Source organism: Sparus aurata, chromosome 10, assembly GCF_900880675.1.
Source record: "Sparus aurata chromosome 10, fSpaAur1.1, whole genome shotgun sequence".
Lineage (NCBI taxonomy): Eukaryota > Metazoa > Chordata > Actinopteri > Spariformes > Sparidae > Sparus > Sparus aurata.
Genome location: NC_044196.1, coordinates 24,183,766 through 24,209,472, shown reverse-complemented (window position 1 = coordinate 24,209,472; position 25,707 = coordinate 24,183,766). Strand labels below are relative to the sequence as shown.

General features: G+C 40.7%; 1 protein-coding gene across 4 annotated transcripts in view; it reads right to left on the bottom strand.

Moving 5' to 3' along the window:
• The window catches only part of LOC115590590 (tyrosine-protein kinase receptor TYRO3), a 37,567-nt gene extending 16,975 nt beyond the window's left edge, over positions 1-20,592 (bottom strand). For 3 of the 4 annotated variants that reach the window (XR_003985788.1, XM_030431996.1, XM_030431998.1), the window contains exons 1-10: positions 20,402-20,592; positions 16,129-16,190; positions 14,480-15,098; positions 13,582-13,737; positions 12,361-12,687; positions 11,804-11,996; positions 9,494-9,585; positions 8,989-9,102; positions 7,275-7,355; positions 7,095-7,187 (exon numbers count right to left, since the gene is read on the bottom strand). Coding sequence is in view for 3 of the 4 variants with exons in the window: in XM_030431996.1 (XP_030287856.1) it covers positions 7,095-7,187; positions 7,275-7,355; positions 8,989-9,102; positions 9,494-9,585; positions 11,804-11,996; positions 12,361-12,687; positions 13,582-13,737; positions 14,480-15,098; positions 16,129-16,190; positions 20,402-20,507 (1,843 nt within the window). In the remaining variant the exon portion in view is untranslated. Of the gene's footprint in view, positions 1-7,094; positions 7,188-7,274; positions 7,356-8,988; positions 9,103-9,493; positions 9,586-11,803; positions 11,997-12,360; positions 12,688-13,581; positions 13,738-14,479; positions 15,099-16,128; positions 16,191-16,937; positions 17,050-20,401 lie in introns of all 4 variants that reach the window. The other variant, XM_030431997.1, reaches the window with a different exon arrangement.
• Between the last annotated feature and the right edge of the window lie 5,115 nt (positions 20,593-25,707).

Below are 25,707 nucleotides of genomic sequence, written 5' to 3'. Positions count from 1 at the left end.
TTGAGAAATGTTTCTAAAATAAACTTAGTGTTATTATCAGTGCATTAAATGATGTATATTTATGATTATAAACTAACAAATTAGTGTCATATTATTTTTGTCAGTATTACAATTTTATTAGGGGCCTTTCTGGGCCCCTGTCAGTTATGGGCCCCTAGAATCCTTCCCCTTTTCCCCCCCTTTTCGGCGCCCCAGCTGCCATGCATGTAATCCATCTAATCAAATTTCGAGATTTCACTTTTCTGATGAGCCTCCTGAATTTGCACCCAAAATGCTGTCAAAACTTTAATTTATAATTCCCAATGCAGCCTCCATAATTCTCGACCAGGAAAAAGGCAGAAAAAAGGTGGAAAACACAAAAAACCTTAAGAAAAACAAAAAACGACCCCAAATCACAGAGATGCCGATTCGCACGGGACTAATATTATCAAATGACCTCTGTGTTTAGTGAAATATGGTAGGTAATTCACGGTGGAATTATTACTTTACAAATTACGAACGTGGCAGATTCACACGGGATTAAGATCGCAGACGACCTCCGCAATTATTACAAATTACTGGAGGTCCCCAGGTTATACTAGTCCCGTGTCAATAGGGCTTTTGTCAATCGGAAAAAGTTGCATTCCATCAATACACAAATTGTCTTTGACGCATGTTACAATATAGCTACTGGACATTGTTGCGAAATGGCCCGGATCAACACACAATTCCTGAATTTTAATGGAGAGTGGTTTGACGCAGCTTTTCGAGCAAATGCCGCTTTTATTGACAATTCACGTTTTTCATCGCTATCTTCTAATTTGCCGTCATTTAATTCTCCTCATAAATACATTTCTTTATCCAATATCTTTTCATAGGCTTTGTCATGGTCTTGTAGACAACTTCCTTATTTTCACTTCATGCATTGCGTAAACTAAATGACTTTTCAATGGGCTGCCCTGTCACTCAACAACCAATCACCGTTGTCACCGCTTCTAAGTGCATCCTTATAAAATGACGTCATCCATAGCAACAGAGAGTTACTTCTAGTTTAGGAGTTCACTGTTTTCATAACTAAAAGTAGGTCTCAGTGGCTTTGTGAATTACTTTTAAGAAACGACTCCTACATAAAAACTTTTAGCCCGATTTAGGAGTACTCCTAACGTTAAGATAAAAGTCTTTGTGAATACGGGCCCAGATGCCTATCCAGAAAAGGCTTAAGATTTCTATATACTGTATGCTTTAAAATAAAGTTATTAAGTGGATGACCTTTTCAGGTCCTTCAATCTGTCACTAAGGGCGTTTTCACACATGCGTTGTTTAGTTCGGGTGTGTGTGTGTGTGACTGACACCCTTAGTGACAGATTGAAGGACCTCAAAAGGTCATCCACTTAATTACTTTATTTTAATTATTTATTTACCATTTTTCTATTTTCTCTCCCAGCTATTGTTTATTGCATTTTTATTTACTCACCTGTAGTACTTTCTGTTACTTATGCCATAAAACAACGAAGCATTGCATAAACCAAAGAGGGTTGTATTTTTGATATACTTTGCTTCACAAGAAAAATATTTTAAGAAAAAAAAAAATTATATACATACATACATACATACATACATACATACATACATACATACATACATACATACATACATACGTATGGAATTAGATTTGTGCCAAAAGAAACAAACAAAACTTCTTAAATGTCAAACAAAAACAGGAATTTGAGAGAACATAAAACTAATTTCAAAAATAAAACTTAAAAACTTGCAATCAAATAATTTGTCAAATAGTGTAAAATATTGGTCTTTTACTCTTCTATTAAAGCATTATTTTGTTTACGTTTCCCTCTGCTGGTCTCTCTCCACTCAGACTTTTGCGCTGACTCTCAGCTTTGTACGGAGCCCTGGAGGTGACATGGATGTTTGTTTTTTTTTATCTCGTGAGTGCGACTTACTATCTCGCACGCGCCAGTTACTATCTCGCACGCGCGTCTTACTGTATCTCGCACGCGCGACTTAGTATCTCGCACGTGCGAGCCATTTTAATAGCTGTTTTAATGGCTATTATGCTAGCCATGATGGAGGAGTTGTCAAGGTAATAGCAGTTTGGTTTAATTTATGAAATAACGTTGCAGCAGTCACAACTGGCAATCAGGACAAACGACTAACAATGGATGCAGGTGCATATCATATTCATGTGAAAGTTGTGACAGAAAACCTACATTTACTAAAATACCTTCAATTTTCCACGACATTCTCACACAGACCACATTCTCTCGGCTTTCACAGTACACTAAACATGTTTGCTGTCTTCTGTAATTATATAAAACAGATATACTATTGCTCTTTATACCACAAGGGGGCGCTGTTGTATAAGACAGGTCATAGTTAACACGCTGCACGTAGAGAGGTCAGAGTGCAACAACATGGCGACCATATACGATACGACGCTGCTACTGAGAACAATGTTACAGTATAAGTTGTTGAAGTAAACGGCACTTGTTCATGATTCCAGCGTCCCATCATTGTTGAGTTAACACCACAACGTTCACTTCATTCAATCATTTGAGCCAGAGTGCCACTGCATCTTACTTACTATCTCGCGAGTGCGAGTTATTATCTCGCACGCGCCAGTTACTATCTCGCGCGCGCGACTTACCATCTCGCTCGCACGAGATACAGCAAGTCGCACGTGCGTGATAGTAACTGGCGCGTGCGAGATATTAAGTCGCGCGTGCGAGATAGTAAGTCGCGCGCGCGAGATAGTAACTGGTGCGTGCGAGATAGTAAGTCGCACTCGCGAGATTAAAAAAAAAAACGTCCATGTCACCTCCAGGGCTCCGTAGCTTTGCACTCTCTCTGCAGCTCTTTCGCGTTTGCGCTCCCTGACTTTTTGTTTGCAGTTTTGGCACAAACCTCTCGGGTGGGCGGGCCTTTTCAGCAGAGCGTCCCCATTGGCTAATTAGTTGTTGACTGACACAACTCAGTACCTATGTGTAGATAGCTAGCGCGCCAAATGACCCCAGCTTTAAAACGGAGAGGAGATGAGGACAACGACAACGACAATGAAGAACAATATATGTATGTCATAACTACTTACAATTCATTTGTTTTTCTTGTTGTGGGTTGTTACTGTTGTTCTTCATTGTCGTCGTCATCTTCTTCTACAAACAAAAAGTCAGGGAGCGCAAACGAGAAAGAGCTGCAGAGAGACCGCAAAGCTGAGAGTCAGCGCAAAAGTCTGAGCGGAGAGAGACCAGCAGAGAGAACTGTAAACAAAATAATGCATTATTAGAAGAGTAAAAGACCAATATTTTACACTATTTGACAAATTATTTGATTGCAAGTTGTAAGTTTTATTTTTGAAATGAGTTTTATGTTCTCTCAAATTCCTGTTTTTGTTTGACATTTAAGAAGTTTTGTTTGTTTCTTTTGGCACAAATCTAATTCCATCCATACATACATACATACATACATACATACATACATACATACATACATACATACATACATACATACACACCTGCCTTGTTTAGTTCGGTTGAATCGAACCCTGGAGCGTTTACCCCCTTGGCATAGTTCGTTTGGGAAGGTGTGAACACATCAATCGCACTCGGGTGCGGACCAAAACAACCGGGAGACCTTGTTGAAGAGGTGGTCTCAGTCCGGTTCCAAACAAACTCTGGTACGGTTCGTTTGTGGTGAGAACATGATCCAACCTCGAGCCGACCCAACTGCAGGAAGCATTAGTGCTTAACCCCGAATTTCCACTGGGTACATGTCCACTGCATTACGCCCCGATCTGGTTTTGCTCCGCCGTCCGGCAACCCCCATCGGTTGTGTTTTGAGTCCGCCACGGCGCAGTACGGTAGACAGCTGGCTTTGCGAGGCCGAGGAGTTTCCCGCGATAATCACATGATCACTCGCGATTGCAGTTATAAGTCTGTGTTATAAAAAACAACAGCAGGAAGTGTTCCCAACTGAAGGATAAGTAGAAGAGCTTGTGTTTGTCTCTTTTTTGAGATTTTTGTGCTGGTGTCAACACGGAGTGTTTTATTTTGAAAAGTAATTGGATGTGATACTGTTGTTGTTTCGGTGCATGACTTCCTGTCTGCTCGGTGCTAAATTCAGCTAAATTGCTGCGTCGTTTTCAAAATTCGGACCAATTGGAGAGCAGTTTCCTCGCGCATCACACATTTTGGTCTGCTTGTAAATGTTGCCGTGTGAACACAAACCAAACTCGAGGCGACATGCAACAATATAACAGGTTTGTCCCTGATTAGGACCAGAGCAAACAAGTTATAGGTGTGAAAACACCCTAACGAATCCTTTCAAGATGCAAGGTATCAGTCAGTGCCGTTAACCATGCTTTAAAAATTGGTGCCTCCGTCTTCTTCCATTGGAGGTGAACAAGTTTTTTCCCACAGAGGAATCCGCAGGATAGAAGGCGGCGTTGAATGTTCTGCAGGTTCCTAGTGCTCCCTGATATCCCTAGTATAACCAAGGGTGGATCTGGCCTTAATGTAGTCTTGAAGACCTTTGAGAAAAATGAAAACACTGCTGTCCAGAAATCCTCTAGTTTGGGGAATAGTGCATAACTGTGAAGTAGGTTTGCCCCCACTTGGTCAAATTTTTCACAGATGGATGATATTTCTGGGAAGATTCTATGTAATTTTACTCTTGAGTAATGTAGCCTGTGCAGGATTTTAAACTGGATCAAGCAGTGTCTAGCATTCAGGGAGCAAATGTTGATATATCTCAGACTTTCCTTCGATTTATCCTCTGCTATTCCCATACCCAATTCTTCTTCCAATCCTTCCTTTATGTATTCCATGTTCACCTGGTCTAGCTCCTAAAGTGAATCGTATATAACTGAAATTGCATTTCTCTCCATTGAGCAGTCTCTGAGACACCTGTCTAGCTTGTCAGGGGTAGCGTTTTCAAAAATGGTCCAGGTGTGTCCTTACAAAATGTCTGACTTGGAGAAATCTAAAAAATTCACTTTTTGACAGCCCATATTTCACTTGTAGTTGTTGAAATGACGCAAATGAACCACTAACGTACAGATCTCCCACACTGTGCAGTTCCAGTTCTTTCCATCTATTGAAGCCTGCATCTATAATAGAAGGGGTGAATGAATGGATTGGCTGATATTGGGAGTGTAAAGGCTAGCTTCCTGAGTTTGAGTTGTTGTGATATTTGCCTCCAGATCTGAATAGTGCTGTGTATATTTGGGTTATGGCTATAATATGTTTTTTTGAGGTGGATGGGAGACATCACAATGGCACCAATCGAGTAGGGATACAATAGAAAAGGCTTAAAAGATCACATTGAAGTATATGTTGACATATTATATAGTTTCAAGGATGTGCTAGTGGACCATTCTAAGACAAAGAATCAGTCTTCAGAGCATGGATGAGCGTGTATGGTCATTAGGGTTAGTAGGGTATTAGCTTTGGGCTATTTTGTAATTGACACAAGCCCTTCATTCCTTTAAAGTGAGACTCTCGCCAAAATGCAACTTAGGCTTTTTTTTTTTTTTTGAATGTATTCGAGTCGAACCTTCATGTAAAAGCATAATTACGTCGAAAGAGGCACTTTTAAGATTTACCGTATTTTCGTTTTCGGGTCAAACTCTTTTTAAACACTAAGACACGATATGAAACTTTGCTCGTAGTATCACCAGGGTCTCTACACATGAACACGAGCATTCGGAACATTGTTTGTGTACAGAGTTTGTTAAAAAGAACGTTTTTGAACAACTCACCTTAGCAGATGCTTGTTCCGCTAGCCGCCCTCATGGCAGTTGAGAAGACTTAAGACTTTAGACTTTTATTTATCCCACATCAGGGAAATTTACTTGTCACAATAGCAGGTAGACAGACAATAAGTACAGGACTTACAATACTAAAAAAATACTAAAAAAAAAGAGAAGTGGCGATCTCCAAATGCAACGTAACCAGGAGGATTTTAGTGATTGATTTTAGTATTTTTTTTCTTATATGAGGCTCCTTTTTCAACTATAAGGTCAATATTGTTTTTCACTAATGACAAAACAATGAATGATCCGTGCATTTATATGGAACTAAGCTTTAGGAGCGGTCCACCTTAACTCACCTCCATGTTACGTTGCATTCAGAAATCGATAATTCTCACTGGCAGGACGGCGGCTCTTTTTCGCTTTTTAGTAAACTGTGAACACAAACAATGTTCTCAGTGCTTGTGTTGATGTGTAGAGACCCTAGTGATACCACAAGCAAAGTTTCATGTTGTGTCGAGCCTTCTTGGGGTTTTAAAAATTTTGGTGATATCGCTAAAGTGCCCCAAGCACTCACATTTAAAATGAGTTTGACCCAAAAACGTAAATACGGTAAATCTCAAAAGTGCCTCTTTCGTCGTAATTATGCTTTTACACGAAGGTTTGACTCATATACATTCACAAAAAAAAGCCTAGGTTGCATTTTGGCGAGAGTTTCATTTTAAGATCTGTTTTGGTATACCTAAGGGCAGGACTTCCCACCCCTCCTGGAGAGGGAGACTGGAATAGTGTTTGATGAAATGGCAAGGGCCCTGGACAGTATGAGAGACTGAATGAAGCAGTAATAGCATCAAGAGGGAAGGAGTCCAAGTTATTGATGAAGAGTCAGAGGACAGCTGGAGAACAATCAAGGGAGAAAATCACATTGGACACCAGAGAACACTTTTGAACAGATACAGGGCTTGCTATATCACCCTGTATACAACTATCTGTTCTCATGATATGAAGGTCCATATTTACGTCCTCAAGCCATATTGCTTTCATTTGCCAGTCCATATGAAATGCCCCACGGGGGTTTCTTAACTAACATTAGGTGTTTCAACCTGCAAATTGATAAGCTTGCTTATGTCCAATTTAAAGTTTACAGCTCCTTTAAGGAACATGGCCAACGAACACATGAAGTAAAAATACTGAAGGCTAGTAGAATGAACTTGACAACCTAATCCTCAATGAGTGGCCACCATGCAACATATTGTGGAATTTTGCAGACAGCAAAGGACACATGTCTTAAGGATCAAGTTATCACAGTCACACTGAAGAGTTAGACTTGCGAGTATTGAATAAGGTATCTTACCAAGTAGTCCGACCACATTTTCATGATTAAAGCTCTGCATGATCTCTGCCTCTCTCAAAAACTCATGTAAGTCTTCATGGCTGTAGAATCCAACTGGATGTATGGGACAAAGTAGAGTGACACAAATAAGAAATAGCAGAGCAGAGCTCTGACAAAGGATCTGAGTTTTAGTACACACACCTCTCAGGGTCTTCACAGCCACCTTAATCTCCATGCCTTCGTTTGTGGTGAAGACTCCTTTATACACTGAGCCAAACTCTCCTGCAGAAAAAAAAATAAGGATCAAATGTTGTTACTCACTTTCACTACCAGGTGAGAAACTTTTAGACACCGGATATCTGATTTTTTAACTAAGCTTTGGTTAAGTGTTTTAAACAATTTGTTTTATGTATGTATAGGTGGTGTTCAGTGCATTAAAGTCTGGCTGCACATTTTTTTACAATGAATGTGTAGGCTATCATTCAGAATCCTCACTACATCTCACAAGCTCAGTTTTTAGTTGTGCTAGAGGCATGCCGGGCACTTCAATGTCCATCAGTCCTTTCACCTCTTTGCTGAAGACTGAAGTATCACAGCAACATTCAGATGCATTAGCATGGTAATTTGTGGTTGAACTGATTTCCTGTGTCACTCTGCTTGCCGTGCTAACATGATGATTAGGGAACTCCATACTTGAGGACCATTTTACCTAACAAAATGTAATTATTTTAACCATTGGTTAATATTGTATGTATATGTGTATATATCTTTATTCTAAAAATATTTGATCTAAAAACATCTGGTGGGCCAAACTGAACCTTCATGCAGGCTGACTTTGGCCCGCCGGCCCCACCTTGGGCAGACCAGCTCTGACACTTAGTCCTGTTGCTGCAAGATTTAATTCTGTAAAACATCTACGGAGAAACATTTGAGCCAGACTGGACAAGCATCTGACCAATCGGTAAACTATCAGAGTTTAGATGCAGACATTACTCACTACTTATTAAAAAAAGGTTAGCCCTAACTCTAACCTGCCTTAGATACAGGATGAAAATGTTTATGCATCTTTATGGCATATTTCTCATCTCTGATTGATTCAAAAGTGAAGTAAGAGTCTATTGTTATATAAGAAATGGTTCACTCATTCATCACTCATTTCTAATTCTAATGTGAGTATATGACACAAGATTATACAGACTCAAACACAAAGTCATTCAAGTGGCCATGCATATTGGCAGTTTATTTGTTATAAATACACTTCGTTAAGTGCTTTTTCCACATTGGGTGATAGTGTGGTACACTACCTTATAATTCTCATTAAAGAACAACATAAAAAGTCAAAACATTCAATATTGGATTTAACTGTGCTATAGGTGAAATACAGTGAAATACTTCAGATTAGAGCTCAGGGGTATATTGACAGTGTCTCCATAAAGACAACTGTGACTTACTATCTGTTTATTGGAAGCAAATATGAAGTCCAGCAAGACACTCAGTTTGTTTGTTTGTTTGCTGAAGTCTGTCTAAAAAATTAATAATTTCATATTTTTGCATAGCAACTGCAGTATGGTAAAGATCATGGTTATGACAAAAAAAAACTGGTTAAATTGGGTTTAAGATTAAGCAACAAATACGCATCCGCCACACCAGCCTTGACACCCTTCCTTCTGTTTTGCAACATAGGGGCACACTACGTCTTGCATTGGCATTCAGTGTTATTGATGGACTGCAGAATCCTACAATACAAATAATTCTTGGTGACACTGTGCCATTTTATCCTATCAGGTGTGCTGAAGAAGAGTTGAATTTGATATGCCAGCAGAAAAGACTTCTACAGTATTAGCCACAATATTGAGAGTTTGCTCATTTGTGTGGCTAAAATGAGATTATTGTTGGTGAGGACCCATGGACTGACCTCTGCCAAGCTCCTTGCCCAGGGTAAGCTTGTGTCTCTCCACCAGGACATCCTTAAGACTGGCTAGCAGCCTGCCACTGAGCCCCTCCAACAACTGGTCCACATCCTGCACCACTGAAACAAAGAGGAAATCATTTGTGACTGTTGAAATCAGCTTCTTGCTGGCATGACAGCTAATATGTAGGAGTAGGAATATAAAGATGAATTTGTCATGGAAATTATTTATATCAACTTCAAAACACAATCATGTATTTTACTGCATCCTAACCTCAGACAGTTTCATATTTTCTCAAGGTGCTGTCAGTGTAAATGGCAAATGGTAGCACTGGTAACCTTTTCTGAGTAGTCAAAACATTTTCCAGTGTGTCCTGAATGTGACATTACTTAGTATGACCCCAGAAGAAGAGAACAATGCGTGTTTGGTTTGCTGTTCTCAAGGAGGAGAAATTATGAAATACGAAGAGGTCAAAGTATTACTACTACTGTTCAGAACTGTGACACTTACTGTTGGCCTGCTGTGGTGCAGCCTCAGCCGCCTGTGCACGTCGATAGGAAATTACAGCGTCCATTGGCAAAAGTTCAACATCCTGGTCAGACCTGTAGAGAATTCTTACTTAATATCCTTATCAGTAAGAAAAAAAAACCTCACTTCTTTTGTTGTGTTTTTTTCTCATTTTTTGGCAAAGCACTGTTTTCTCCTCCGTCCTGCATAGTTTCGCCAGCACATCGCACACTGTACTCTGACAGTTATGTCAAAAGTTTGAATACAACTAGACTACAGAGAAGCTTCGTTCCTCAGAATCCAGGGCCCGTATTCACAAAGAATCTTAAGGCTAAAAGTAGCTCCTAACAGGCGAATTTAGGAGCAACTCCTAAAAATAATGGGCGTGTCAGTCGTAACTTTAGGACTCCTAATTTTTGAAAATAAGAGTTATTCACAAAACATTTTAAGCCTAAAAGTAGCACATAAGTCTGGGAGACCTTAGAAGTAGTCCAGAGGACTCCTAACTCGCTAAGACCTAGTCACAGCCGAATGTTTTGGAGACGCTATATGACGGAATTATTAAAACGATGTCGGATGGACAGTGAAGGGATTGAAGTTGTGGTTGAGTTGGTGAGGGACGCAATAACGTTCCCAACCAACCGAAGCAATCCAATAACGCCGGAGTTAAAATGTTTGGCAACACTATGGTATTTGGCTATGGGGAAAATGCAGCTCTTTGCACGGGACTAGTATTACCTGGGGACCTCAAGTGATTTAGAAATTACCCCACCACGTCTGTGTTTCGTGCAGCGCACTCGCACAGGATAAGCGAAGTCTGTGTTTTAACTCAAATTTACTGACATTATACCCCGGGTTGATTGCACCGGAGCTCTTGTTGGAGCAGCACAACGGTTAGATATGGATATTTTTAATATAATAACTGGTGAACCTGTTGAAAGATGGAAAAATGTTCCTTACCGCATGCTGCCATGTATGTAATCCATCTAATCATCTTTCGAGATTTCGCTCTTCTGATGAGCCTCTTGAATTTGCACCCAAAATGCTGTCAAAACTTTATAATTCCCAACGCAGACTCCATAATTCTCAACCGGGAAAAAGGCAGAAAAAAGGTGTGGAAAACACAAAAAAACCTTAAGAAAAACAAAAAACGACCCCAAATCACAGAGATGTCGATTCGCACAGGACTAATATTATCACATGACTTCTGTGTTTGGTGAAATATGGTAGGTAATTTGCAGTGCATTACTCTTTACAAATTACGGAAATGGCAGATTCGCATGGGATTAAGATCACAGACGACCTCCACAATTATTACAAATTACTGGAGGTCCCCAGGTTATACTAGTCCCGTGTGAATGTGGCTTTTGACAATCAGAAAAAGTTGCATTCCATCAATACACAAATTGTCTTTGACACATGTTACAATGTACTGGACATTGTTGGGAAATGGCCCGGATCAACACACGATTCCCGAATTTTAATGGAGAGTGGTTTGACGCAGCTTTTCGAGCAAATGCCGCTTTTATTGGCAATTCACGTTTTTCATAGCAATCTTCTATTTTGTAATTTTTGTCCAAATTATTAGTTTTAGTTTTTTTGGGGGGGGGGAGGTGCACTTAATTCTCCTCATAAAAACATTTCTTTATCCAATATGTTTTCATAGGCTTTGTCATGGGCTTGTAGGCAACTTCCTTATTTTCACCTCATGCATTGCGTAGCCTAAATGACTTTTCAACGGGCTGCTCTGTCACTCAACAACCAATCACCGTTGTCACCGCTTCTAAGTGCGTCCTTATAAAATGACGTCATCCATAGCAACAGAGAGTTACTCCTAGTTTAGGAGTTCACTGTTTTCATAACTAAAAGTAGGTCTCAGCGGCTTTGTGAATTACTTTTAAGAAACGACTCCTACATAAAAACTTTTAGTCCGATTTAGGAGTACTCCTAATGTTGAGATAAAAGTCTTTGTGAATACGGGCCCTGGTCTCATCCTCAACACTCCACTCTGTTTCTTGTTTATAGCAAGGGGACAACATGCATTTCATGGTACACCCTTGTGTTGTAGGAAGACAGTTAAGAGAACCATAATTCCTAAACATTAAACCATGAAGTGTGAGCTTTCTCACGATTAAGTGTTTTTTTTTCTCCACCAGTTTATTAACCTAATTAAACCTTTCTAAAATCCAGAGCACCTCTATGTGCAAATAGCTCATCCTGCACTATGAGTTGGAAAGTTTTTATTTTGGAATATTGAACATTTGTACAAATGTCTTTTGTACTTGTAAAAACAGCAGCGGAAGGTCCCTTTACCTGAGTTTAGCATAGTTGCGGCACAGGGCACCCACAGCAATCGGGATTACAGCCACAAGCAGCAGGATGCCGAATAAAACACCAACTGTGAGCCACTGGGAAAAGCGACTCTGTTCCTTAGGAGCTGGTGTTATTTCCTGCTCTGAGATGTTGAAGGCCTGGGTTGCAGCGTTCACCACAGGAGGAACCTTCCCTGGAAGACAACGCACATTACCTGATTTATCATCAACATGGGGGGTGGAGATATTGAATGAATTTTCAATTTTGGGTGAACTGCTCCTTTACATAAGGCTGTGGCAGCAAACCTTGAGTGTATTAAATTAACTAATGTGTGTTTTATCACTTATGAATTCAACTTTTAAATTTTTTTAATTGAAGAATGTGTTTTATCTTCTTTCAAAAATGACATCTCAACTCATTCACAGTAGGAATCTTAAAGTTGGCAACTGAAACCAGAATTGAACCCTTGTTCCCCCAGCTGTCTATTTCTTGTTTTAGAGATGTGTTTGTCCCACTCCTTCTATCTGATGTGTTGAAATCTAGTCAACCTTGCATACATCTATGAATGGTAACAGTAGCAGTGGATGAAGGTGGTCCCCCCTGCAGGGTGGATATATTGTTCCAGGCTTTCACTAAAAGTCTGTAGTTGTGCTGTGGATTCAGTCCTGTGATGCTGACAGATGTGCCGTTCAGTCTGACTGAGTCTGGCAGGACAACCACATCATCCCCACATGCCCTCCAGCGAGCCTCTGCTTCCTTCTCGCAGTTGACATGATACATCACTTCCTGTCTGCCTCCCCAGTCATGAGGAGGATCCCATGTCATTAACAGCACAGAGTCATTATGATGACGGGCTGTAAGATTCACAGGGGCAGAGGGTGGTTCTGTTGGGGACAAGACAGGGCAGCAAAGACAGGTTTAGACTGAGAGTCAACCAGTGTCATCTGTCAGCTTTTTAATATCATGACCATGTTGCAGAAATGGACAATAAGGGCGGAGCCAGGTCCTGCTTCAAATCAAAGAGAAATATATTTAAGCCCGTTGTATTACAGCATCTTTCAAATTTACAGAAGAGGATTAGGGCAACTGTAAAACATTTATTTGAGTTCTGACATTTCTCAGAATTCCAACTTTAAAGGGGCACTATTAAGTGTTTGAATGGGAAATTTGAATATTTACAATATTAATGAGGTAATAATACAAACATTTTACCATACTGAATACATAAGCTGTTCTCAAAGGAAAATTAGGTCCCAAAACACTGTTTGAAGCTCTAAAGGTGGCAGGGTCCGCCAGATATAAACAAAGTAAAACTGCATAAATTGTGTTGTCCTTTAACTTCAGTTTGTTTATTCAGTTTATTCAGTCATGAAAACAAAGAGAGTTTGACCAAAAATCTTCACCAAAATTACAGAGTGTTCTTTTAGTCACTTTAATTTAATGTCAAAGTCAGAATTTGTCTCAGAATGTTTACTTCAACTCCAAAATATCTGAATTCTGACTAATTCTGAGAAATAAAACTTGGTACATATACATTTTTCATGGTGGCCCCAATCCTCCCTTGTACAAATGAGCCTGATGGCATCATTCTATATGAACAGAATAATGAGATAAGTGAGAATGTGCTGTCCATTTGTGTCTGCTAGAGTTACAATCAGTGGACGGCATCAAAATAGTCAAATTAAGGTGCAAACTAAGGAAATCATTAATCCAATGGGTTAGTCTGATAAAAGGATGACACCCCTCTGTTTCCAAAACCCCCACTCAGTGTTTCTTACTGGTGCAGCCGAGGTCCTCAGGGTCAGTGGGTAGACGGCTGAAACCCTGCAGACAGTCACACCTCTCAGATCCCTCCTCATGTGTCCTGCTGTTTGGTGGGCACAGACGGCATCCTCCACTCTCATTGGCTGCTTTGTGGTAGCCCATCCTGCATGCTGTTGAAATAGAAATAGTGATAGTCTGTTTCCCACCACTGATACTGGTGCTGTTTGTATATGTTTTATTTGTTAACGTAGTTGGATATTTCCTTGGTTGTAAGATAAAGCATTTGCTTGGAAGATTGTCCGTACTCCAACTAGTGGCAGGGTCTGGCAAAGTTGCACAAAGCCTCCTTTGGCTTATGGCTTTTGAATAATCCCCAATGTCCAGCCCAATTCCGATGAAAGGCCTGAGGATAGCAGCACTGTGAGTATGCCTATGTAGTTGTGTCCATAAATGTTCTCGTGTTGTGGGGGAGAGCTGCTTGGCAACACAGAAAACATTCAACTGTGACTGATGTGTGTTGAGCAACATAGGAAATATGTCCAAGTAAAAATAAAATGAGAAAAGATGAAACTGACAAGGAAGAAGATCATGAGAAAGTGGATGTGAAAGTCCTAGGTTGCATTTCATGTAATAAAAGACACGTCATCTATAAATCCAAGAAGTCCGAGATTATTTTTACCAGGACACTGAGAAATGTTGTGACGCCTGTGGCAGTTCATGTAGAAACCAAATGTAAAAAATGTACACAATGTCATTTTGGTCATTTTGTTATTGCACCCTGATCTTAAGCCTTGATCTTAAACGTGAAGTAGAATGTGTAGATTAATTCATAATGTGTATATATGGTGTTGCTCAGTGATCGAGACAGAAATCTGTGAACAATAATACATAAAAATCATGTGACCTCCATACCTTGACAGGTGTCACCCATGACTTGATGGCCAGGTTCACAGGTACACCCCCCCAGCAGTGGACCCCATATTCCATCCACCTTACACTCTCTAACAGGTGGAGAAACCTCCACAGCTCCCTTCACACAGGTACCCGTTAGGTTACCGGACCCTGCCCCTGTCCCCTCAAACAAGGTCAGGTTAGCCACGATGTGAGGGCACCTCCTGTAGTACAGTCTGATGGATGTTACCAGCACACATGTTCCTGAGTAGGAGAAGATGATCTGGAAGCCTCTGCATTGGACAGGACCCAGGCTCAGAGCCCGACTGCGCTTCAGGTGACTGGATATTTCATGTGGAGAGACTGTCTCAGGAAACCGCCTCAAGGTCTGAAGGTCCAGGGCTGACCAACCCCTTGGAAGTGTTGTGATGGGTGTGTCTGAGTTGACAAGGTGAACTTTTAGTGGAATGAGCTGACCAGATGGCTCCTCTTCTTGGGCAAATGCAATGTCCATCAGTAGATCGTTGGCATGTTTACGCTCCATCCACTGGCTTAAAATAGTCCTCGTTTCAGTTCCTACGCAAGCTTGGAGCACAGGCACCAGACGCTGAGTACCCACTCTCAGCCGAATTTCACTCCACTAGGATGATAGGAAAGATGCAAGATAACATGAGTGGAAGCTGCGGGGTAGGACCACAGGTCTACACAAAGTCCTGATGGAGACTAGGCAACCTCGATTCAAGACAGAGCTCATGAACCAGTTTAATGTTAAAGGTGCACTCTGTAGTTTTGTTGAAGAAATGTTTATGAGATGATAAAGATATTCATTGGCTGATTATTTTCTGCCTAAACAAACTAAACACTCATACTCTTTTTTGTTTTCATGAGTGCATACACTGAATAATCAAACTGACCTTAAAGGACAACACAATTTACACTGTTTCACTTTGTTTATATGTGGTGGACCCTGCCATCTTTTCAGCTTCAGTGTTGTGGGACCTTATTTTCCTCTGAGAACAGCATTTTTTGTTCATTTATGGAAAATGTTTGTATCATTACCTGATTAATATTGTAATAATAAAAATTCTCAGTTTGAATTACTTAAAAAAAACTGCAAACTACTTCAAAAACTACAAGTGTCTTAAACTTAAGTGTCCCTTTAAACCAGAAACATCAAATGATATTATAAACTGCACTTCTCCTGGACATGTTGTCCATGTTATTCAAACTAGAAGAGTGATTTCTATGTGGTAAGATGGTTAAAGATATATGTTCCCTCTATAACATTTAGCCAAGCTAAATAACATGCCCTGCTACTGAGCCGCTCTGCTCTGCCTCTGATCTGCAGTCATGTCTCTGCCACAGTAGGTTAAGCATGCTGGTGTTACCGTTATCTTCGGCATCGACAGATGATTTTTAAACCGGTGCCCAATGTCAAACTGAGTGACTACACGTGACACACTACATTACACTCTACTGTGGTTTCAGTCATTTAGTCACAGCAATGTGACATCAGGCTGTTTTTGTTTTTGTTTAATTTATTTTTTATTCATTCAACTAAAATTGGACTTTGTGAGTTGGAAAAAAGAGACTACAGCTCACATTTCCGTGTGCAACCCTGTGTTGGGCAATGAAAAATTATCTTGTTTCTAATTAGCAACCCAACTTACTTTTTTGGGTGGGTCAGAAGTCCATTCCAGTGTGGTCTGTTTGTCGGAGTGGAAGATCTCCTCTAAACAGAGAAGAGGACAGAAAGTCAACTTTGTCACTCTGTTTAATCATGCTGAACTTTGTATGACAGATATTTTCCTTTTTAACTGTCAGAAAAGAGTCAGAAACCTCCCGGCAGTTCACTTCCAGCAGCATAGGGAGAACACACACCTATAGATAAGGACTCAACAACAACAACAACACAACAGTGATGTTATGCGGGGTCGAGGTGAACAAATGATGAGTCTTGAGTCTTTTGCAGAAGATGGAGTGATTCCGCTGTCCTGACATTGGTCGGGAATTAATTCCACCACTAACGTGCCAAAACAGAGAATAGTCGCAACTTCACTGTGCAGGCTTTGTTTGCTCTCAGTGATAGGCGTACCAGTCGAGCAGCTGACATAGATGAGAGAAGTGCTCTTGCTGGGGCGCGTTTTGTTTCAACAAAAAGAACAGACACAGATCCTTATATACATCTGAGTGAGTAAGATACAACAGACCATTAAATGGGGTGAAGCAGAGCCGGCCCTGGGCATAGGCAGTATAGGCAAATGCTAGGGGCGCCGTTACCTGCGGGGGGCGCCGCAAAGGGAGGAGGGAGGAAAAAAAAAAAATAATAAAAAATTTAAAAAATTATATTTTTTTCCGTTTTAGATGGTACCTTTTGAGGTAGGGGTTAATATTTGAAATAGTGTCAATCAGAGTAGAAGGAGGAATAGCAGGGAAGCCAGGGAAGCAATTGCGAGCAAAGTCTTTGACTTGTCAATACCTGAAGAAGTGGGATCTCTGCAATTTGAATACACCCACTTGTTGGTCAAAGGATGCAAATATTCCCTCAATGTAGAGATGTTTGACAGATACAATCCCATGATCCTCCCAGGCTGCAAAAGCCCGATCATTGATAGAGGGAGTAAACAGAGGGTTAGAATGCACAGGGGATAAAAGAGAAATTGACTGTAACCCCAAATGGCGTTTCAACTGAGTCCAGATCTTGAGACAGTTTTTTACTATAATATTACTGGAACAAGATAATGGCGATAGTGTCAGGGGGAGGCACAAAAGGGACATTAGAGAGGAGGGGCCACATGACGCAACCTCAATCTGCAGCCACGGTGGATTGTTAATGTGATACCAGTGCAGTATAGATCAAATATTAGCGGCCCAGTAATAAAAAATGTTTTAACATTGGGTTTTTGTAGAGTGTCTTTCCGAATTCTGGGAGGTTTTTTGTTCCAAATTGGGAAGCACATTCATTTTAATACAGTTTGTCCTGCCAGCAAGAGATAAAGGTATGAGAGACCAACGTGGAAGTCTTGAGTCAGTCGAGCAAGCAGAGGGGAGAAATTACATTTGAACAGATCAGAGTAGTTTCTGGTTTCACAGATGCCTAAATATTTAAAATTACTTAAAGACGTCGTAAATGGCAAGTCAGAAAGGGGATAGGTTGCGGCTGCAGTATTAATGGGCATAAGCTCACTTTTCTGAAGATTTAGTTTGTAACCAGAAATTTGCCCAAATTCCTTCAGCGTGGCCAACACAAGGGGGACAGATCTGTCTGGGTCAAAGATGAACAGTAAGAGGTCATCCGCGTACAACGAAAGTTTGTGCTCAGCCCCTCCCCTCCAGATGCCCCGGGCCTGACTGGAACTGAGGGCCACTGCCAGAGGTTCAATGGCAATGGTGAACAGAAAAGGGGAAAGTGGACAGCCCTGCCAAGTTCCACGATTGAGGGGGAAATAATCAGAGTACCGTATTGACCCGAATATAGGACGACCCTGATTATAAGACGACCCCTCTTTTCAAGACTAATCTTCAGAAAAATACTCTGATAACCAAAATTCGTTTCTCAATAACAAACTCACATACCCTCCTGTCAATCTCTTGGAAGCGGCCGCTTAGAGGACCACGATAAGCTTTTCTCTTACTGTTAGCGTTTTCAGACGGTCTTTTTGGACCCGCCATCTTCTGACGTTACACTCCATAACTCCATATTTCTTGGCTGGCTGACAGTTGTTTGGTGCCTCTGCTGCATTGATCACCATTATCTTAAAATTAGCATCATAGCTCCGCCTCAGATGTCTGTTAACTTGCCCCACTTTTGATCCACTTTGCTCCGTTAAATCACTGCGTCTCTCCATTTTTTAATCTCCCTTCACTTCTTCTCCGCTGTGATTGACAGATAACCCCAGCCACAGTGTCAGCGACGTCTCTACAATAAGCTGGCGCCCTTTGCTGTTGCGGTCGTGTAGCGACCCAGATGACTATCAACGGTTAGACCCCGATTATAAGACGACCCGACTTTTTCACATAATTTTCATCGAAAAAAACCTTGTCCTATATTCGGGTCAATACAGTGATAATTTTTTGTGCGGACACAGGATGGGGGGATGTGTATAAGAACTTTATCCAAGAAATAGATGTGTTGCCAAATCCAAAGGGTCTTAATGCGTGGAACAGATAGGGCCATTCGACACGGTCAAATGCCTTCTCAGCATCCATTGAGATGACTAATTGTGGTGAAAAGGAGGGTGAGTATATCATATCAAATAGCCGTCTGACGTTGTGAAAGGAGTGTCTGTCCTTAATAAACCCTGTTTGGTCTGTGGAAATAAAAGTAGCCAGAACAGACTCTAAGTGTTTTGCCAGCATCTTAGCCAATAACTTGACATCTGCGCAGAGCAGAGAGATAGGGCGAAAATTGTTACAGAAAAGGGGATCTTTGTTCTTTTTTTAAAATAAGAGAAATAGTGGCCTGGCGTAGTGTGGGGGGAGGATGCCAGACTGTACTGATTCATTGAACATGTTTAGCAGAAGTGAAGACAGCTTATCAGCAAATGTTTTTAAAAATTTGTCTGGAAAGCCATCGGGCCAGGGCATTTCCCACTCTGCATGTACAGCAAAGCTCTTTTAAGTTCGCCTGCTGTAAAGGGTTTATCCACACCAGAAGATGTTTCAGGGTCAATGGAGGGAATGTTTAAGGATCCAAAAAAGTTTTCAAATTGTGCCTCATCAGACGGGCTCTCAGAAAGATATAAAGAACACAAAAGTCCCTGAATTGGTCATTTATGGTTTGAGGATTAATAGTTGTTCCACTGGTAGTATTAATTTGGGTAATGTGCGTTGACGAAGAAGACTGTCGGATTTGGTGAGCGAGTAGTCTACTTGGTTTATCTCCGAATTCATAATAATTATCTCATGTTTTTAATAGAGATTTTGTTGCCTCATTAGAGGCCAGGATGTCAAATTCTGCTTTTTTCATGAGCAGTTCCTTAAAAAGATCTGCGTCAGGTGAGTCTATACATTTTGTTTGCAGTTCTGATATAGCACTGGAGAGACAAGTACCCTTTTCAGCAGCAATCCTTCTATGGTAAGCAGAGCAGGATATTACTTTTCCCCTTAAATAGGCTTTGCATGTCTCCCAGATTGTTGCTGCAGACACAGCCGGATCAACATTAGTGGAAATAAAGAGGTCAGTGCCACTGTTGATAGTATTAACAAAATTGGAATTGCGAAGAAGTAGTGAATTAAAGCGCCAGGGGGATTGCAACAGGGATCTACCAGGAAGGCAAATGTCAACTATGACCGCTGCATGATCTGAGATTACTATAGGGCTATAGGAGCATGAGCTGACAGAGGAGACTAATTTGCTGTCAATTAGAAAAAAATCTATTTGGACAGGACAGGGGAGAAGAAAGAGAACTGCTTGGTGCTAGGATTGAAAAATCGCCACACATCTGAGACTGCATATTGCTCTATGAACAGCTGAATGACTCTGGATTTTTTTTTTTTTAGTTTCAACTTTTTTTTTCAGATTTCTGAGTTCAAAATCAGAATTCAGACTTTTTTTTATTGTTACAGTTTTCTCAGTTAAAGTCAGTGAACATGAACCCTCCCCAGGTCCGTTTTTTTTTTTTTTTTTCATTTCTGAGGGGATTTTGATATTTTGCTATTACAAGGTTGTGATACAGTAACTGTATAAATGATATAATGTATTCAGAGACAGCACTAAGGGGATGAAAACATTATATAATATGTATTATACACAGTACAGTTTATTACTGCCAATCAATTAAAACGATAATCCTATCTTTTCCTGAAACACTTCCTGACATCCCTCTCAGAGTCTTCTGTAATGAGCCTTTTGAGTTTTAATTGAACACCACCACATGTTAAACTTTGATATATTTATTGGAATAGTCTTCCATCGTCGACGTAAAACACCTGATCACTCACCCTCCTCCGCCTGATATTGTATGTCACTGCCAGCTTCCAGAGTCCAGATCCACATCAGGATTAAAACGTGCCATACACAGAACAAAGTGGTGTTACACACAGCCATGTTTTCAGCTTGCTAATGCTGCTAGTTCGTACACCCAGCCTGTCAGTCAGTTCCCCAGAGGGTCAGTAAAATGACTGATGCCTGTGTTTACATCTACTCATGATTAGGCTCAGAGGAATGCCGTAATTAAACTGCTGAGAGGAGCCTTCCTCCTCTTGAAACACGCCTCTGCCTGCTGTGTTCCTGTATTTGTGTTCTGCTGCTGCTCCTTTTACTGCTCCCCAACCCAATCCTTAACCCAAGTCTGCAATAAGACAATATACTACAGAACACAACCAAAATACAGTTACAGTCTAAGAAACAAGAAACTAAACTAAATAAAAAACCTCACTATAACAAATAGTACTAAAGCAAAGAGATATTATAGACATGACATCTAAAATGTATTTAAGAAACTCTCTCTGTACGTTAAGCTTTATTTTGAATGAGTAACTCTCTTTATTGAGTGAATGTGTGATGATTATTGTTTTTACTCGCTGCTGGCTGTAAAAAAAAAAATTACCCCCAGAGATCATAAAGTTTACTTTGACCTTGACCCTGACCATATTTTCTGGCATTCAAATGTTATGAAAATACAGAGGAGGTGCCTCAGGCTGGGTGACATATGAACTACCTGCAGGCTAGTTTGTAGACTTCTGTTGCTGGCAAGGTAATGGCTAAAGAGTAGGTATGGAACCAGTGATTTTAAACCAGTGATCTTTTAATCGCCCACTGTAGAACCTTCCTGACCTGAGCCGTGATGAACCATGCCAGTTTGACATGTTTCCGTAAGTTTTATTTCATTGAAAGAAGTTGCTCATAGTGTAGAACCTACTGGGCAACTCTGTGGTACCTCTTGGCCGTTTTCCGTCCTCTGTCTTGGATTTACAACTGTAACTTTACTTTTTAGGTTATTCTCAGCGGTGCCAACCTAAAAGTCAAAAAGGAAAACCACAGCTAATGAACATATAGAAGTAGAGTATTTTCCTCCCAGCCTGCCATTTTTAACACTTGAGCATCATTTTAAAGAATTAAAAGTTTACACAGCTTTAAATCAGGGCTAACATTCAACCAGGTTTAAGGGGGGTTAAGGGTGTAATATGTATGAATCTTGGTGAATGTGGTTTTAACATTAACTTAAATCATCATCACAATGTGAAGATATAACAGTTTTGATGTTATGCCATAAACATCTATGTACTTTGTTGCAGAGATATATACTGAAGTTATCATGCTAACCAGCTAGCCCAGGGTTTGAAAGGGTTTGTTGTCCTGTACCTGTGGTGTGAACAACAACACTGGCTAGCTGTAGAGAGACTACAGTCAAACAGAAAACAGTTATGAGCAGTTAGCTACTCGGACAACTCTGGTGATAAGCTGCCCCTATTTGTTGGGAGTATAAGATCAACAGGTGGCGGATTCTTACATACTGCACCTTTAAAATGAAAAATGGATTAGGAATCCAAGTTGGGTTTATAACGTTCATGTAATTAGAGTTTATGATAAACTATGATTTAATCCACTGGAACTCTAAGTGGTGTAACGAATTCCAAGTAACCTGGAGCAGTCAGCTGTCTTTATATTTTCTTTTCTTTTCCATGCCAAAGAATCCAGTGTTGGGCAAGACTTTCTCAATTCCTCTTCCTTTTTTTAGAAATGTCGTCATTCGGAAAGTTTTGCTTTTGAACAATAATTCACATGCTATTAAATTTAAAAAAAGAAAACAACACCTTGTAAAACCACTGATGTACATAATGGTCAAATTAAATTCTGACTTGTTTGAGGTTTGTTTTGGGGGAGAAGGGGAGTATAACTTCCAGGCTTGGTTTCTGTGAAAGAAGTTCTTCCTTTTTGTCCTGGCCTGACTATTTTTGCCATGTGCTGCCAGTTTCCAATGTGGTCTGTAACTGCCCATTCCCACAACACACCTTAAGAAACAAGTGGATTTATACCTGCAGGCGCGAGCTGAATCGGGATTTTGCCCGTTCCGTGCATCTAAACTCACTGTTGTGGATTAATGAGACTAAACGAGTCCAGACCGAGTCTGTTCGGGTCTGAGGAGATCCGGGTGCACGAGGACAACAAACTGGAATAGGAATCTGTGGATGTTCGTGTGTAGCTAGCTGCTAGCCCACCCCAACGCCCCACCTCCTGACTTGACGGACGTGCCGGCGCGTCCAAAACCTGACTTACGCTTTTTCGCGAACTTTGCCGTCACGTTCGCTTTGTGTCTGGTGCAGGAAGAAACGCTAAAAACGGGCTTTTGTCACGAAAGTGTCTGCAAGCAGCAAGTGTTTGAAAGCAATAAAACATGTTCCTATTGGTGGAAAAAGGCACCACACCAACCAATCACAAAATTCTTTGGCAAACCATGTGATTTGGTTGCTGAGGAACAGGGGGAAGTTGTGGGAGTGACCCCGTCGGAAGAGAGACAGCGATAGAGACAGCGAGATTTGTGACATAGCGTGTTTGGAGTGTATAGTTAGTGTGTTATGTAGTGTTTAGTGTAGTGTGTTTAGTGTGTAATGTAGTTGTTTTTTTGTGTTGTGAGTCAAAACAATGAGGAGACTGCTGAATGTGGAGCAGGCAGTGCCTGAGCCTGAGGCATTGCCTGCATTTAAATGTAAATAGTTACATATAACTTTGTAAATTTCAAAAACTTATGCACAAATTTAGCAAACAACAATCTATATTTGCATTATAAGTAATAAAATTGGTTCGTTAAACATATTTGTGGTTTTCACAGTAAAAAATCTAACTTTTTCCTACTAGGATTTGATGTTTTTTGTGATTTTAGGTCCATTGTGTTAATACAGTATGTCAGAATGAAAAAATAACTGTACAGTCGCAGATGTGAGGTTGTGCTGAAAATAATGACACCAAACAAGGCAAGGTAAAAAGTTTTTAAGCTGAAATATAATGGTAAAATCAAAAGTAGTCAAAAACGGCCACTTATATCCCTGACGTCCCACCTTCAAACACAGCCTTACTTGGCCATCCATGAAAAAGCTACTTAACCTCCCGCTTTTCGAAAGGAATACATACTTCCTATGGGCAATGCACTAGTCATATTAATTGAAAGATTCCATTGTGACGACCGCTCCCACTCGGTTTGTGATAACGTCTATAGATTGCGCCACCTGCTATAAGACAGCTAGAGATCTCTCTCCCATGCACCCAAACTGCAGGGTTGGTTATGTTCATTTAGATTTGGTCTAACTTGGTCTTCAATTTGATTTGATAAAATATTATTCAAAATGTTTGCCTTTGTGTGATCTCCCTTTTTGTTGCGACCCTCTAGGCCAGGTTGTAATATCACAATAAAATAGTTCAGATAGTTTCAACTTTCATGAAATAACTACAAAATGGTTGTCACGGTTTCAACTTTAAAGCTGCGTAAATGAGATTTACAACAACACACTACAACTGTGTGTGTGTCTGTCTGTCTGTCTGTCTGTCTAGGTGATAGCATCAGCATTTCTCTGTCTCTTAAAAATTGTTTACACACAACTAATTTAAAAACATTCAGGAGTATGTAGGGGTGACTGAATTACGTTTACAATTAACATAATGAGGGAAAGTTCATGAAGGTACCAGACAAGTTACAAAAATGCTGACATTGATATTAGCAATAACATGTTCGCTGACGTTATTTGTTTTCTTGCTAAAATCTATCCACTCAGGCCCACAGGTAGTTGAGTGGTTAAGAGCCCATGCCACATACCCCGGTCCAAATCCCGGCCGGAGGACCTTTGCTGCATGTCACATTCTCCTCTTCTCCCATTTCCTGTCTATCCACTTTCAAATAAAGGTGTCTATGGATTGGTTTAGATCCTATCTTGAGGGAAGATCTATGTGTGTACGCCTTGGCCTTGGTCCCGCTCTGCTCTGCTCCGCTGTCATATAGAGTTCCACAGGGTTCAATTTTAGGGCCTCTGCTCTTCTCTCTGTATCTGCTTCCCCTGGGTTCCATCCTGAGAAAACATGGCATCTCCTTTCATTTTTACACTGACGACAGTCAGATTTATGTGCTGCTGAAAAAAAAAATGCCTGTCTGAAACCACTTCTATTATGTCTTGAAGACATTAAAGGAGAACTTCGGTCGATTTAAACATGCAGCTTCATTGCTCAAGCTACCCTTGACTTGCCAGTACCGAAGACGCGAACAAATTTGATCCAGCCATTACAGAGCTCCGTGAACGGAGACGTAGCATTGAACGCTAACAGCATGGGGTCAGAACTTTAGACTGTGTTTCAAGCGTCTTAACATGCTCCACATCTCACACCAAAAGTTATGCAACATCAGCAGACACCTTAGCACACAGCACTGTAGCGTGTATGACTCAAAATGAATAAAAAAGTAGTTAAAACAGTGTGTTTGTGCAAGGAGCTACTTACCTGTTTTTTGACATCCGTGTGTTCCGGTAGCTAGACCAAACTAGCATATCCATCGAGTGTGCACTTAACAGGCTTAACAGGCTATTGTAAGGCTCATGGCTCATGACAGGCTGTAACATGGACATGTACATTATGAACATAAACACGAAAATGCTGGATTACGTATCCGTCTCCGCCAGTGAGGGAGTAAATGCACGCTCGACGGATCAGCTAGTTTAGCCTAGCTACCGGAAGACGCCGATGTCAACAAACAGGTAAGTAGCTCCTTGCACAAACACATTGTTTTAACTACTTTTTTATTCATTTTGAGTCATAAACGCTACAGTGCTGTGTGCTAAGGTGTCTGCTGATGTTGCATAACTTTTGGTGTGAGATGTGGAGCATGTTAAGACGCTTAAAACACAGTCTAAAGTTCTGACCCCATGCTGTTAGCGTTCAATGCTACGTCTCCGTTCACGGAGCTCTGTAATGGCTGGACCAAATTTGTTCGCGTCTTCGGTACTGGCAAGTCAAGGGTAGCTTGAGCAATGAAGCTGCATGTTTAAATCGACCGAAGTTCTCCTTTAAAGCATGGATGTCACTGAACTTTTTAAAATTTAAAGGGATATTCCGGTGTAAGTTTTATCCATGGTCTGACACACCGTGAAACTGTGTTAGACTCCCTCTCAAGTTTGCAGACTGCTAGTTAACGTAGTTTTAGCATCCTCAGAAATGACCGCACGACAACAATACATTGCAGTAAATGGGTCCAAATTTAAAACCGGCATTTAAAAGCCAAAGATAAACGAAACTCACCACCCGAGAAGCCTTCCTTGTTGTGGGG